This window comes from Camelus dromedarius, chromosome 31 (genome assembly GCF_036321535.1).
Source record: "Camelus dromedarius isolate mCamDro1 chromosome 31, mCamDro1.pat, whole genome shotgun sequence".
Classification (NCBI taxonomy): Eukaryota; Metazoa; Chordata; class Mammalia; order Artiodactyla; family Camelidae; genus Camelus; species Camelus dromedarius.
Window position 1 is genome coordinate 20,844,366 of NC_087466.1, and position 14,583 is coordinate 20,858,948.

The 14,583-nt window shown below is 57.0% G+C and overlaps 1 protein-coding gene and 2 non-coding genes across 3 annotated transcripts in view; 2 read left to right on the forward strand and 1 right to left on the reverse strand.

Moving 5' to 3' along the window:
• Nucleotides 1-1,618: 1,618 nt before the first annotated feature.
• The window catches only part of DHX37 (DEAH-box helicase 37), a 30,158-nt gene continuing 17,193 nt past the window's right edge, over nt 1,619-14,583 (reverse strand). Inside the window, exons 11-27 of the mRNA XM_031442493.2 lie at nt 14,199-14,294; nt 13,923-14,005; nt 13,062-13,206; nt 12,506-12,582; nt 11,889-12,121; nt 9,572-9,683; nt 8,369-8,475; nt 8,035-8,223; nt 6,979-7,103; nt 6,778-6,894; nt 5,221-5,393; nt 4,401-4,515; nt 4,144-4,281; nt 3,861-3,955; nt 3,693-3,766; nt 2,347-2,444; nt 1,619-2,193 (exon numbers count right to left, since the gene is read on the reverse strand). Coding sequence (XP_031298353.1) covers nt 2,108-2,193; nt 2,347-2,444; nt 3,693-3,766; nt 3,861-3,955; nt 4,144-4,281; nt 4,401-4,515; nt 5,221-5,393; nt 6,778-6,894; nt 6,979-7,103; nt 8,035-8,223; nt 8,369-8,475; nt 9,572-9,683; nt 11,889-12,121; nt 12,506-12,582; nt 13,062-13,206; nt 13,923-14,005; nt 14,199-14,294 — 2,063 coding nt within the window. The 3' untranslated portion in view covers nt 1,619-2,107. The remainder of the gene's footprint in view (nt 2,194-2,346; nt 2,445-3,692; nt 3,767-3,860; nt 3,956-4,143; nt 4,282-4,400; nt 4,516-5,220; nt 5,394-6,777; nt 6,895-6,978; nt 7,104-8,034; nt 8,224-8,368; nt 8,476-9,571; nt 9,684-11,888; nt 12,122-12,505; nt 12,583-13,061; nt 13,207-13,922; nt 14,006-14,198; nt 14,295-14,583) is intronic.
• LOC116150082 (small nucleolar RNA SNORA72) lies at nt 10,782-10,872 on the forward strand. Its single transcript, XR_004133757.1, has one exon. It is a non-coding gene; the product is annotated as a small nucleolar RNA SNORA72 (small nucleolar RNA).
• On the forward strand, nt 11,005-11,100 carry LOC116150083 (small nucleolar RNA SNORA72). The gene has a single exon (XR_004133758.1). It is a non-coding gene; the product is annotated as a small nucleolar RNA SNORA72 (small nucleolar RNA).

Consider the following 14,583-nt stretch of genomic DNA (forward strand, 5'->3'; position numbering starts at 1 on the left):
TCAATCACAAGACGCCCATATCCCCCTCCCCTGGAGATTCGGGCTCAGGTCAGCAGTGAGCGGCATTTTCAAACACTCCTAGTGATTTTTGTCATCAAGCAATTACAAAACACTGAATTTCTAAGGAGGATTTTGCAACTGGCCGCTCATTCAGTGACTCCTGAGCCCCTAGTGCCAAGAAATGTGGACACCTTGAGCACCTACTGGGTGCCCAGGTAGTGTCAAATACACTTGTATCCCCAGATTAGACAAGCAGGGTTTCTCAGCTCTCCTGGACTTGATATTCCAGTTTAGGAAACTAGCTGTAAGTTTTACGAAGACAGTAAATAGTGACGAGATGAAGACTGAAGGGAGAGGATGTGGGGTCTGCGGTAGATAAACTGTCAGGGAGGCCTGTCTGCAGAAATAGAGGACATGGCAGGTGCAAAGGCCCTGAGGTTGAACAGGAGGCAGGGGTGGGGTTGTGTGTGTGAGGAGACGACTTTGTTGAAGGGACAGGAAAAAAGCCCTGTGCACGTTTAGTGAATGAGGGTAGGAGGGGGTCGAACTTTCCAAAACCCTGGAAAGCCTGATGCAGGGGAATGACATCGTAAGATACAGGTTTTAAGACTCCCTCTGGCTGCCATGTGGAGAATACATCAGAGGCCAGCAGGGAGGATGAGACCAGTGAGGAAGCCACTGCAGTGGCTCAGGCAGGAGTTGGTGGAGTCTTGCGGGGGGGGGGGGGGCACAGCAGTTGGAGGTGGGGAGCACAGGGGGGTTCTGGACCAATTCTGGAGGTGCTCTTGCAGATGGCTTGGATGTGGAGTAGGGGAGACCTCCTACTTTGGGGGCACACTTGGGTTAATGGTCAGATTGTGGAGAAAGTGAAGTTTTAGAATATTTAACATGTATCCTTGTTGTTTTGTCTTATATGTGTATTTATATTATGTAATTTATGCGTTTATATTATACTAGCACAAACTGATACAGGAAAAATACCTAATTAGAAGTGAGAGAAAATCTTAACACCAAAATGGTGGAAGATTCAACTCCCAGTTGGCCTTGAGGATTGAGAAGGCGGGAGGTTTGACTTCTAGGGGAACTTGAGCTTCAATATATGCTCATTGTAACATATTAGCATGATAAATAACACGCCCACAGGTGCCATGACAGTCCCAAGGCTGACCACAAAAGGTCAAAGAGTGGGCGGTGGCCTACTTCCTGGGAATCCCAGCCCCTTCCTCAGGTTGTTGGAATGCCCCACTTGTTGGCCTGTGAAGCTACCAAGCCCATAAAAACTGGCAACACCACACCTCATGGCCGCCTCTCCCACTCCCTCCTCTTCGGAGACGGCTCGCACCCTGTCTATGGAGTGTGTACCTACTTGTACTTGAACCTGAGCACCCAACCCCCACAACTCATGGCCTTTCTCTTGCCTTATACTCTATGCAGTATGTATCTCTCTAAATAAATCTACCCTCACTAAAAAAAAAGTGAAAATCATCTTCTACAGGCTCACCACTAACATGTTCATGAGCATCCACCCAGATTAATTTCCACATCGCGAGCGTGTGTGTGCATGTGCATGTGTGGCAGGGGGGTGGAGATTCGCTAGAAGGACTCAGTAGACTCAGCAGACGGCTGCTATCACAGCTAAGGTTTATTACACCCACGTAGCCAGAGGGGAGCTGACCCTCGGGGAGGAGGTGCCCCACTCCACAGGAGGAGACGCAAGCCCTGGGGGCCCTCCCTGGCTGGGGACACCACATGCCCAGGGAGTGGGGAGCCCGCTCCTGCTCTCCACTGCTTCGCCCTCCAGCCCTGCTGCTCTGCAAGGGACTAATGTAGTCCACAGAGCACATTCAAAATGGGACCAGTCTGTGGATAAAACTGCTATCCACCCTGTAATCAATAGTTACAAAAGTCAGCCCTGGGGTCAGACTGCCCAGAGTAGCTGCAAGCTGTGTCCAGAATTGAGCCGAGATGAATGAGGGTGTCTAGGGGATCGACCTGCCTCCCAGGAGCAGTCTGGAGCTGGGGTGCCCAGGCTGGGAACCAGCTGCTGCCAGCCCCCTGGGTCCTCAGGCCAGCCCTTAGCCCCGCAGGCAGGCGGGCCCACACTGGGTCAGCGGTCAGGGGTGGGCGGCCATGCTTTCTTGACGTCGGCGTGCATGGCCTGTGGGAGCCACTCGCAGTACTCAGCCATCAGGTCTGCAGGGACGGAAGGGAGGACAGTTAGAATGGCTCTGGGCCTGGCCACCCTCTGCAGGGCAGATCCTCCCTCTGACCCTGGGTTCCCTCGGTGGCCCCATCCTGCCCCCTCCCAACCCGTGGCTTGGGGGCACCCGCCCTGCCCAAACTCACACTTGGGGTTTTTCCTCCAAGCAGCCAGCAAGGCATCTCGGCAGTTGGCTCTCTCGGCAACAAGGGCTCTCAGGAGGCTCTCTGTCCTGGGCTGCAGCCTGTGGGCGGGGATGCAGGACATGGACCATCACGAATCCCTCACGCTGGCCACTGCCTGGCTTGTCCTGCCCAGGATGACCCCTTCCGTCCAACATGCTGGGGGTGTTGGCCGGGTGGAGCCTCCCACCACCTGGGTCTTGGCTGACTCTGATCCGCCCACCCAGGCTGCTTCTGCACATGGCGCTCGTCCCATCGGAAGCCTTTCTCCAGACTTGTGCCTGGCTCACAGCCCTGCCTCCCCTTAATCTGCTCAGTCAGGCTCTCCTGACGCCCCATCCCCACGTCCTGCTTTGTCCCTTCACGGCTGCATCACCAGCTGCCACGTATACTAGTTGTTCTGTTGAATGTCAACCTCTCTGCACTGGACTGTCCCCGCAGGAGAGGGTCATGGCTCTGTCCCAGTGTGAGAACGTGTCCGGCGCAGAGCAGATATTTAAGACCAACCACCGAGGGGAAGACTCGGTGGGCGGGGGCGCCTGGACCCACACCCCCATCCCGAGGCCCGGGGGCGCTGGTGTGTGTGCATGCGTGCCTGCCTGATTCCTGCACCCTAACCCCTGGCACTGTCTAGGATGCCAGCTCCAGGAAGAGGGAGGCATCTCCTTGGGGCTGGAGCCTGTGCAGAAAGAAAGAAAGTGGAGGGGCAGGGATAGGAGGCGACCAGGAGGAAGAGAAGGCGGGGGGCTGAGGACTGGGGGGGATTGGGGTGGCTCTGTGCTCAGCTGGCAGAAGCCCTCAGGGGCTCAGGTGCACAGGATGCCTCCTGCTGGCACCTGGCAGCTCTACAGTGGGTTGACCTGTATCTCTCCAAAGGTCCACGTCCACCCAGAACCTCAGAATGTGACCTTATTTAGAAAGAAGGTCTTCGCAGGTATAATTAAGATGAGGTCACAGTGGAGAAGGGGAGCCCTGAATCCAACGACTAGAGTCCTCATAAGAAGAAGAAGAGTGAACACAGAGAAGAGGGAAGGTCACGAGAAGACAGCGGCAGACGGGAGTGATGTGGCCATAGGCCAAGAAACTCTGGAGCCACTGGGGGCTGGAAGCGGAAGGAAGCACCCTTCCCTGTAGCGGAGGGAGCACAGCCCTGCTGACACTTTTATTTTGAACTTCTGGCCACAAATTTGAGAGAACAAATGTTTTAAGCCTCTCAGTTGGCGGGAATTTGTTCCAGCAGCCCCAGGACATTAACACCAGCTCCCTCCACCATCGCTTGCCCGCCCCGGTGCTCCCGGGAAAGCCTGTACCTGGCCCACGTCTTCAGCATTGTGCTGGGGCTAGACAGCAAACAGCGCTTGTACGAGGCCAGCTTGTGGAAGACCTGGGGAGAGACCACAGAATGGGGTGAGGGGTCCGGAGCTCACGTCCCACCCACGGTGCCACGGAAGGGAACGAGGGAGCCGCTGGCTGCCTACCTGCCCCTCCAGCAGAACCCGGGCGAAGTGCTTGTAGCAATCGATGCCCTCCGGAAAATCCACCTGGACTGCGGGGAGCGGCCAGCCGACGCGATCTGGAGCAACGCAGCTGGTGGGTAAGGGCCTCGAGGGAGTCCCACAGCCCTTCAGTCCCGTCCCTGCCCCAAGGGGGCCTGCAGTCTGACACCACCTGGGAGGGACATACACACTTCCCAGGGCACACAGGATGCAGGACAGTGTGTCTACTGGAGCCCAAGGCCACCGGGAAGCCACCCCAACTCACAGAACACGCTGGCCCGGTGACACAGCACCCGTCCCTTCTCAGGGCAGTAGGTGGGGGGTGGCTCCTCCAGAGGCTTGTCAAACTGGCAGTAGGAAGGCAGCAGGACCGGGATCCACTGGACCTCCACAGTCGAGACACCTGTGGACCCGACAGACAGGGTGGGGCTCAGCAAGGGGCTCGTGGGTTCTCCCTCCACGGTCCCAGAGACGCAGCTCGCCAGAGCCATGGGGGTCAGGAGGGGCCGGCCCCCAGGCTACCTTTCATGTACATCTTGGTGGTCTCCACTATCTCCTGGTAAACCACAAACTCGGGGAGTTCCTTGAAGAGGACGGAGCTGGGGTGGATGAAGACGGGGTCATCGAGGAGGGGGGTCTGCGAGAGAGGCGGTGGGTGGGCATGAGTTGGGGAGACAAACGAGCACCAGGCGAGACTAACCCATGAGGATCCAGTTACAGCACAGTCAGCATGGCTACACCAACAAGGTGTCCGCACAACCAAGCAGGGGTCCTGCCAAGCGGGACCCGCCTCCAACACGTGGCGCTGAGAGGAGGAAGCTAGACCAAGAGGCCACACAGTGTAGGGTCTCATTTACGTGAAACGTGTGGAACAGCAGATCCGTAGAGACAGCAGATTCACGAGGTGAGATTTGCAGAAAATGGGGAGCGACTGCAATGGGGACAGGGTGTCTTTTCAGGGTAATGGAAATGTTCTGAAGTTAACTGTGGTGATGGCCATACCGCTCTGTGAACAGACCAAAACCCCGGAACTGCACGCTTCACAGCGCTGAGTTGTATGGGATGTGACTTCTATCTCCGTTAAATGGAGCTGGGGCGAGGCTATCACCCCAAGGGGGAGTGACTGCACTGTCCGCCCCACACTGGTGCTCGGTGGGAGCTTCCCCAGAGCCCGCAGGACCCGTGACCGAGGAGGACAGGCCCACACAGATCCAAGGGCCCTCCCCTGGCTGCCCTGTGCTGGGATGTGGGACAGACGGAGGGCAGGGAGCGGGAGCACGGCGGGGTGGGGAGCCCGGGCGCGGCGACCAGCAGGCGGCCCGTCCCCCAGCCCGCGTCCTACCTTGTAGGCGTTCTTCCACTTGTCGTCCAGCAGGTCCTCGCTCTGGACCCGGCGGGCCAGGTGGTCACCCAGGCCAGCCGTCACGATCTGCCGCAGGTAGGTCACCTGGCTCTCGGAAGGCGGCTGCATCTTGGGGTCCACGAAGAGCCCAGCCTCGGGGCACACGGCATTGACTGCGGGGAGAGCCAGGGGTGAGGACGGCGAGGCTAGGGCTGGCTTCGCCCGGCCTCCTGGAAGGTCCCGCACCACTCAGGGCAGAGCTCTGGCCTCAGCCACCTGCTTAACTCAGCCACTTCCGACTGAGGCCGCCAGGGGAGACGAGGACCCAGCAGGGCAGAACCAGCGGCCCACCCATACCTACGTCTGCCTCTCCTTAGGACAGGACCCAGTTCCTCTGTGGGCAGCAGACGGTGCTGCTACAGCCCGCACTTGGGTTCCCTGTTGGCCTTGGGGCAGGGAGCTCGCCCGCCCAGGAGACAGGAGGGACGGCCCCTCTGCACGGGACAGCATCAAGAGCACCTCCCCTCGAGCGCCGAGCGCTGCTGAGCCCAGGTGTAAGGTCCAGGGCGAGGCCTCATCCTTCTGCACGAGAGAAGGATGTAAAGCTCTGGGAGGCCTTGAGGGAAGGAGAAAGGAGACGGGGCTTCAGGCCCTGCTGCTGGGAGGGGCAGGGGGAAGACCGAGAGGCGCAGGACGGGGAAAGCAGGCAGGGAGAGTGCGCTTTCTGTTCTCAGGTTTGCAATGTACACCTCCTGCTGCCTTCCCTACAAAACCTTCAGTGATGTACTCTGTTTGCCTTTAAAGGGAGGAAAGAAAAGAAACAGGAAGGAAGCCGGACCCTGGGACAGGACGCAGAAGACCCACAGCCCCCAGCGCTGCCGGGGGTTCCTGCCTCCCACACCCGGCCCTGGTGTGGCTTCAGGTCCAGTCCCCACCACTCAGACCCCCAGGAGCAGAAAGTGAGGGCTGAACTGCCAGCTGCTCCCCAACTCCAACAAGAGGGGCCCCCTCGACTGCTGGAGAAACAAACCAGGGCTCACCCTACTCAGCAGTGGGGACCCCTGGAAGAGGCTGCTGGGCGGGAGGTGTGGCCAGCAGCTGGTCCAGGCCAGAGCTGGGACAGGGGGCGGCGAGAGGGACATCACCAAGGAAAAGAGAAGACGGACAGACAACCCGGTGGGAGAGCATGTGTGTCACTGCTTGGCTCATGTGCGTGCGTGTCCTCCAAGGACCACAAAAGAACTAAGCACTAAAGTACCTTTCAGGGGGAGGGTATAGCTCAAGTGGTAGAGCGCATGCTTAGCACGCACAGCGTCCTGGGTTCAATCCCCAGTACCTCCTCTAAAAATAAACAAATAAACCTAATTATCGCCCCCCCCCGAAAAAAACTAAAAAAAAAAGTAAAACATATTTAAGCAAACAGATGAATTCACAAATACGGAATCTGTGAATAGCGGGGATTGGCTCTATGTGGATGACGTCACTCAAAATGACTTTAACCATCAGCAGGGCCAAGTTCTCTGCCGGGAACTGCCCGAGGCTGGTGCGGGGCCGTACCTGCCGTGGTCAGCTGGCCCCGCAGGCGCCGGATCTCCATAATGGCCTTGTACCGCAGCCCGTTGGCCTCGCAGAACTGGGGGGAGCAGCCTGCATACTCGCAGGATCCCACGGCACCTGTGGATGAGGGAAGCACTCACTCGCTGCCCAGGTCCCGTTCCTGTCTGACCCACCCCCTGTATGCCCACGGCGGGCACTCACCCAGCAGCACCATGAGGTCTCCGAGCTTCCGGGAAGCTCCTTGCCCCGCCCAGATCCTCTTCATCTGGGCCACCCGGGCCCGCCTGCCCTTCAGCTTGGTGAGCTCCTCGTCGCTGGCAGCCGGTCTGCAAAGACAAACCAACCAGGCTATTGCCCTGGCCGCCCTCAGCCACAGGGACTGGGAACACACTGGTTACTCAGGACAGGATCAGAAAATGCCTGGTAGGGGTCACCGATTAACGTGATCATAGTCTTAAAATCTGGCACAAAATTCACCTCCAGCAGCCAAAAAGATTAAAATTACGCATTCCTCCTAACCCAGCAATTCTAGGTCTAGAGATCGATATAAAGAAATAATCCAACAAACGAGGAGCATCGCACATCACTGTGCTGCTTAGAAACAGAAATGAAATATCCACCGAGTGTGAGCTGGATAAACGAATTACTCTTGTGGTTCCCAGACCTACAGATAACAGCTGACACTTAGGTAGGTGTCAGGCACGGGGTGAAGTCCTTTGCTCACGTTAACTATCTTAACTCTAACAATTTCTCAATGATTCACATCTCGTCTCCGTTTTCCAGACAAGGAAGATGAGGTACAGAGAGGTGAAGTCACCTTCCCAAGGCCACACAGCTGAGAGCGGCAGAGAGAGCCTGGAGTCCAGGAGGTCTGGCTCAGACTCTGGGCTACCGAGCCTTGACCTCAGCATTGTTTGAGGCGTTTTATTAAAACAGAGTCCCGCAACAAGGTCCTGCTGTGGAGCACAGGGAACTCTACTCACTACCTCGTAATAACCTATAATGAAAAAGAATATGAAAAAGAATATTTATATACGGATAACCGAATCACTAGGTTGTACACCAGAAACTAACACAACATTGTAAGTCAACTATGCTTCAATTAAAAAAAAACAAAAAAGAAAAACAATTCTAGAGAGATCAGGACACTACCAGGCACCAGAACATGACTCAGTGAGTCACTTGTGCCCCAGAAGCCTGGGCTGCACGTCCTCTCTTGGCCCAGGCAACCCCTGAGTGCCCGCCCCCGGCCCCTACCTGTCCAGCTCCTCGAACAGCTCCCGCACAGTCATGGCGGCCACAATGGTGATGGCGTAGGGCAGGCAGCCGTGCTGCCGGCTCAGTGCCAGCATCTTGGCGTAGCGCGGTGCCACGGGGAACGTGGCCATGGTCCTGCCCAGTGCGGTGATGGGGCAGCTTAGCCGGGACCTCTGCAGCTGCTTCACCCTGGGGGACGGAGGTCGGGGACAGGGACGCCATGTGGAGCCTTTAGCAGCGGGAGGCCTGGTGCTCAGGTCAGCTCGGGAGAGGGGAGAGGGCCGAGAACGGGGCGGGATCTGGGCTCTCCGCTGCCCCCCAGGCCTGGCCCTACCTCTCTGTTTTCGGGGGCGCCTCCAGGGCACCCAGCGCGATCAGCAGCTCCTCCGCAGCGATGAGGGCCTCCACAGAGGGCGGGGTCGGGAAGGGGAAGTTGATGACCTGGGACACAGGGAGACAAGTGACCGTGGAGGAGGGGGCTGCAGGAGACTGGGGGCCTAGTGTCTGCCCTCCAAGCACCATGCACACTCAGAACACGGGACACGGGGCCCTGGGCACGCTCAAGGCCCACGCGCCAGGGGAACCCCCTCCCCTCATTTATTCATGTCACCCACTCGCTCAGGAGCACGTACAGAGCACACGTGGGCCAAGGGCTGCTCCTGGCAACGGAGGTCAGGGAAAGCAAGAGGAGGGCTGTGCCTCCAGGGAGCTGTCATCCAAGCAGGACGGGCCCAGATGGCAGGCGAGCACACACGGGAAAGAACGGCATCACAAGAGTAGATGTGCCCACCAACGAAGCAGGTAGGGGACAGAGAGTGACCGGGCTCGGGGTGATGGCACCTTAGAAAGGCTGACCAACTCAAAACAAGCGCGCAAATAAACGCCTGTACACAAGTGTTCACGGCAGCGCCGCTCACGATGGCCGAGAGGCGGAAGTCGCCCAAATGCCCACCCGCAGACGGACGAAGGACGGCCCATCCACGTGACGGAGCACAACTCAGCCAGAAAAAGGAACGAAGCTCTGACACACGCTACAGTGTGAACCTTTGAAACATGAGCTTGAGTCAAAGAAGCAGACACAAGAGGACAAATATCGTATGATTCCATTTATACGAGGTGTCCACAGTGGAAAATCCTCAGGGACAGAAAGCAGGCCTGTGGTTGTCAGGGGCTGGGGGGTGACTGCTGATGGGGAGGGGGCATCCCTCAGCCTGCACCACCCCTCCCCTCCTGGAGCAGGGGAGAGGCGGGCGACCCCTGCATGGGGGAATGTGAAAACTGAGTGGGCAAGACATCCTGCGAGCCCCAAGGTCACCGACAGCCCTTTGCTCAGTGGGTGCAGCACTGCCGAGGCAGGAGTCCCAAGGGAGAAAGCCAGGGGGCTGGGCAAGCACCACGCGGCTCAGCACCCCAGGCTCCCGGGGCCGCAGGGAAGGGGGATCAGCCTGTGAGGGGTGGGGCCGCCCTAACCCACCAGACTGGCCACAGGGACCCTGGCAGATCGGTGGGGTGATGCAGGGCTGGGGCTGCGACTGACCTTTTCAATGTTGAGAGCTTTCATCTGAAGGATCAAGTCTTCGACGGGCCTCCGGGTGATTTCAGGAGGGGGGAACTTCTCAAAGTCACCAAAAACTGCAGATGAATAGAGCCTAAGAAGAGAGAAGCAGCCGTGATAAGAAATCTAAGTAAATAACAAAGAAACTCAGCCCAGCTGCCTGGCACTGAATCTGGACTCGGCCACTCACTAGGCAAGGTACCTACCCTCTTCCTGCCTCACTCTCCTCACCTGTGAAATGGGGCTAACACAGCAGCTGCCCCCTCGGGGTATCACGCACTCAGGACTTAGACGAGGGCCTGGCATGCAGCACGCGGTAGATTTGAGCTACTCTATTTCTTACTAGTTTCCTTTGCACAATCTCTCAATTTTCCTTTTTTGCAAGTTAAAGCAATGTTGAAAAGAACAGCATAAAGCTATTTAAAAAAAGACCACAGCACACAGACTGGGAGAAAATATTTGCCGATGATTCCTCTGACGAGGATCTAATACCCAGACTAAACAAAGAACCCCTAGCACTCCTCAGCCAAAAGATAAACAAAAATAAATGACAGATCTGCACAGACACTCCTCCAGAGAACACAGGCACACACGCTCAGCATCATCAGTCACGAGAGAAGCGCCCACCAAGACTACCGCGGGATCCCCCCTCACACCTCCCTCTTCGTAAAGCGGAAAAATATAAGAGCTGGTGAGGATGCGGAGAAATGAGAGCCCTCACACACTGCTGTTCACAGCAGCCGCTGTGGAAGAGTCTGGTGGCTCCTCAAAATGTTAAATGTAGAGTTACCATATAACCCAGCAGTTCTTTCTTTTCTTTTTTTAAAAGTAATTTTTCTCCTTTCAATTTTATTGACATATGCTGTGTACTTTTTTTGGGGGGGGGGAAGTAATTTTTTTTTTTTGATGGAGATGCTGGGGATTGAACCCAGGACCTCGTACACACTAAGCAAGGACTCTATCTCCGAGCTCTACCCTCCCCCTCAACCAGCAATTCTACTCCTAGGTATACACCCAAGAGACAGGGAAACAGATACTCAAATACTTGTACATGGATGCTCACAGCAGCACTATTTACAGTGACCAAAATGTAGTCGGAACACAAATGTCTATTAACAGGTGAGTGGATACGTGAAACGTGGTCCATCCAAGCAATGGAATATTATTCAGCCATTAAAACGAATAGAGTTCTTTGTGAATACTCTCGCTCTTCTGATTCTGTAATAATCTGGGCAGGCTAAACATCCACTGTATTAAAACCGTTCAGGGGGAGGGTAGAGCTCAGTGGTAGAGCGTGTGCTTAGCATGCACGAGGTCATGGGTTCAATCCCCAGTGCCTCCATTAAAGTAAATAAAACTAATTACTTCCTCCAAAAAAACAAAAAAAAAATTAAAAATTAAAAATTAAAAAAAAAAAGTTAAAAGTAAAAGCAAACAAACCAACCGACCATGCATGTGTGCCAGACCTACTTCTTTACCTGGGTCTGGTTTTATAAATGTTGGTGATAAACCAACTTTGATTTATGTGATGCATCTTATGTCGGAAATGTCTGTGACTCCAGGTATCTGATCAACTCAAGAAATGACAGCACAGCTGGTGTAATAACTTTTGAAGATGACCATTGTTAATTTAACGATTACCAGTTGCCAGTAAATGGATTGTAAAATTATTGTGTTTAATATTCTAGGGGAAAAAAAAAAGGAATGGAGTTCTGACACAGGCTACAACCTGGATGAACCTTGACAACGTGAAGCTGAGTGAAAGCAGCCAGACACAAAAGGCCACATGTTGTCTGATTCTAACTGCAGAAAATGTTCAGAGAAAGGAAACCTGGAGAAACAGGAAGTAGGCTAGCGGTTGCCAGCTGCTGGGGGTGGGGGTGGGGGCGGGGAGGTGTAGGAGGGGAACCAGTTCATGGGTGTGGGGGGTTTCTTTTGGGGTGATGAGAATGTTTGAAAATTAACAGTGGTAGAGCGTGTGCTTGCACGCTCTCTGTGGTTGCACAACTCTCTGAATATACTACAATGCACAGAACTGCACACTTTAAAATGGTGAATTTTATGCTATGTGAATTTTATCTTGATAAACCTGCTAATAAAACAAAACAGGAACAAAGGTGCCTGACATCAGTAGCAGAATAAACAATCAACGCAAGTGCTTGGAAGCCACCCCAACAAGGTGAGGGGAGCACTCCAGGGGCAGTTTCCCGGATGACACAGGACCCCCTTTTCTCGCCTGTGGGTGGGTGACTGCTGCAGAGTGGCCCCAAAGTCCCTGGAGAAGCCTGGGGAGCCCCACCTGTAGCAGTGGCCGGGCTCTGTGCGGCCCGCGCGGCCCGCCCGCTGATCGGCTGAGGCCTGGGAGACCCAGGTGACGCGGAAGGAGGACACGCCGGTGACACGGTCGTAGTGCCGCTTCTTGACCTTCCCGCAGTCCACCACGTACTTGATGCCCGGGATGGTGAGAGATGTCTCGGCCACGTTGGTGGCCACAACACACAGCCGCGTCCCCTCTGGGGGAGGTTGGAAGACCTAGGATTGGGGGGGGGGGTTGGGCAGCAAGAAAACCGACCTCTGTCCCACCAGAATCAGGGAAGAATTTGTGGGACAGAGGTCAGAGATACGGGGCAAAGCCAGGAAACTTCTCTCCATCAAAGAGAAGTCGGCCAGGCTGGGCAGGGCCTGGGAGGTCACCAGGTTGACACGTTCTCTCCTTGCCTCTGGCCACTGCTCCCAAACCAAACGTGGGAGGTGCTTCTGTTCTCCAAGAAGGAGATTCCAACACCCTCTCAAAAATCTGGGGTACTGATCCAACAGCTGATGGGGAGGATGACCCAGGGCCTGACCTGCCCCATCTCAACGCCCTTAAGTGCTCCCCCATCCACCCCCTCCCCCGCCCAGGCTCTGCACTGTTACCTGCGCCTGCCTCTCTGGGGCCAGCAAAGAGTAGAGTGGGAGCACGTGGAGGGGAAGCGAGGCGTCGGGCTGCTCACCTGCAGGGAAGGCAGAGGCGCGCTGCACCCAGCACCCACGGGCAGCAGCCCAGCACCGTGGCCTGCTCTGCTGGAGGGGACCTTACGCCAGCCCCGCTGCCAGGGTGCTTGACCCTGGAAACAGGCTGCGGTCCCTCCTCCTGGGAAGAGCCCTGCTCTGGTGCTGCTGCAGTGGGGCCTGCGTGGGGGCTGCTGCGGTTTCGCCCCCCTCCCTCCGAGGCCTGCATGCACCCAGCAAAACCTAAGCCCGAGTGGTGCCCCCACAAAGATGTCTCAGGGTCCCTTCTGTGCCAGGAGGTTTTAGGAGCTCGGGAGACAGCAGGGGGCAAAGCCGGCAGAGACCCCAACTCTCCAGGCTCCTCACTAGTGAGGGCCCGCCGCCTGACCCAGAGCCCAAGTGCTGGGACCAAGAAGCTGGGGGCTCAGCAGGCCGTGCTGAACGAGTGATCAGGACGAGGCCCCACCAGTCCCAGCCGCACCTCTGTCTGCCTCGTCGTCCCCTAAGTCCAGGTCCAGGTCGGAGCCCAGGGCCTCCTCTTCCTCGTCCATCTCCGCCTCCCTGTCCTCGTCAGCTTCACCTACAGGCAACACCGAGTAACTGTCCAGATTGATGAGGGGCAACGTCTGTAGTAAACGAGACACCAGCACCAGGGGCTGTGGGCGACCCCGCGTGGAGATCGCGTCCCAGGCCCAGCTCCCCAGCCCTGGAGCCATGTGACCCCAAGCAGGTCATGCAACCACCCTCTGCCTCAGTGTCCTCGTCTGAGACTCGGGGACGATCGTGGGACTTCTCTCAGGGCTGCCGTGAGCACTCTGCCAGCTAAGACCCCTGAAGCACCGAGATGGCCCAGGCGTGCTGCAGAAGCAGTAGTGATGTTGGGCAGACGCCCTCGGGTCTGTGCCCCCACACCCGGCCTGCCCCCTCCCCCAGCTCTTCAGCAGGCACCAAGGTCCCTCTCCTTTGTCCCGCCCTCCCCAGGGACCTGGGAAGGCCCTGCTCAGGGGCTCAGCGCCCAGTCCTCTGGAAGCTTCTGCCGGGCCCCAGCACAGCTTGAATGCTTGAATCACAGCCGCCCCACACACCCACCCCCGATAGCCCCTGGAGCAGCACCAGCCAACTCCCTCCACGGCAGGAAGGTTCTAGACCCTCACTGTCCAATGAGGTCCCCAGAGCCCCAGGTGGCTACAGGGCATCTGAAATGTGTCTAAAATGACTGTGGGGTTGAATCCCAACTTTATCTTGTTTTAATCAAATTTGCATCTGCACCGGAGCAAGTTACAGCCACCACGCGGACAAGGGGGCTTCAGAGCCTGAGCGGCCCCCAGCGGCCTCTATGTACCCTGGTCTGGGTCTTCCTTGCCCGCACCCGCGACTTCTTAAATTTCCGCATTTCTTCTACCGAATCCTCCTGGTCGTCCTTGTCTGGGAAAAGATGAGCAGATTAGAGAGAAAGACCTCTCCTAGCTGATACCAGGTCAGCAGAATTCTGACATTCATCGTCCAGAGTCAGGTCACTGCACCGAGCGCCGAAGCTTGCGGGGGGCGGGGGGGGGCTCGGAAGCCCAGGCTGACCGCCTCCAGCCTCTGGGGCGCGGGGCCTCTGCCCCCGGCTTACCTGGCGGCCTGGGCTTGGCAAGTGGGAAGGCTCTCCTCAGCCTGCGGCACAGTGCGTGCACCTCTGCCTGCCCGGTCAGGAACACCAGGATGCCGCCTGCGGGGAGAACCAGGCCCCTCCGTGACCCGCCCGATCACGCCGCAAACAGCGGTTGCTGCGACCCTGTGCAGGCCCCGCTCCGAGCCGGTCAAACCAGGGCTGCAGAGGCCCGGACGAGCACCGGGCAGCTACCCACCCACCGAGGCGCGGTGACGGGGAGTCAGCAGTCACCGTGCCACCTGGCAGTCCCCTCCCTGGGCCTAAGCCCAGAAGATCGGGAAAGAGACACAAACCAGAACCTGTTTGCGGGTGTTCACGGCAGCTCTGCTCATAGGAGGTGGGAGCG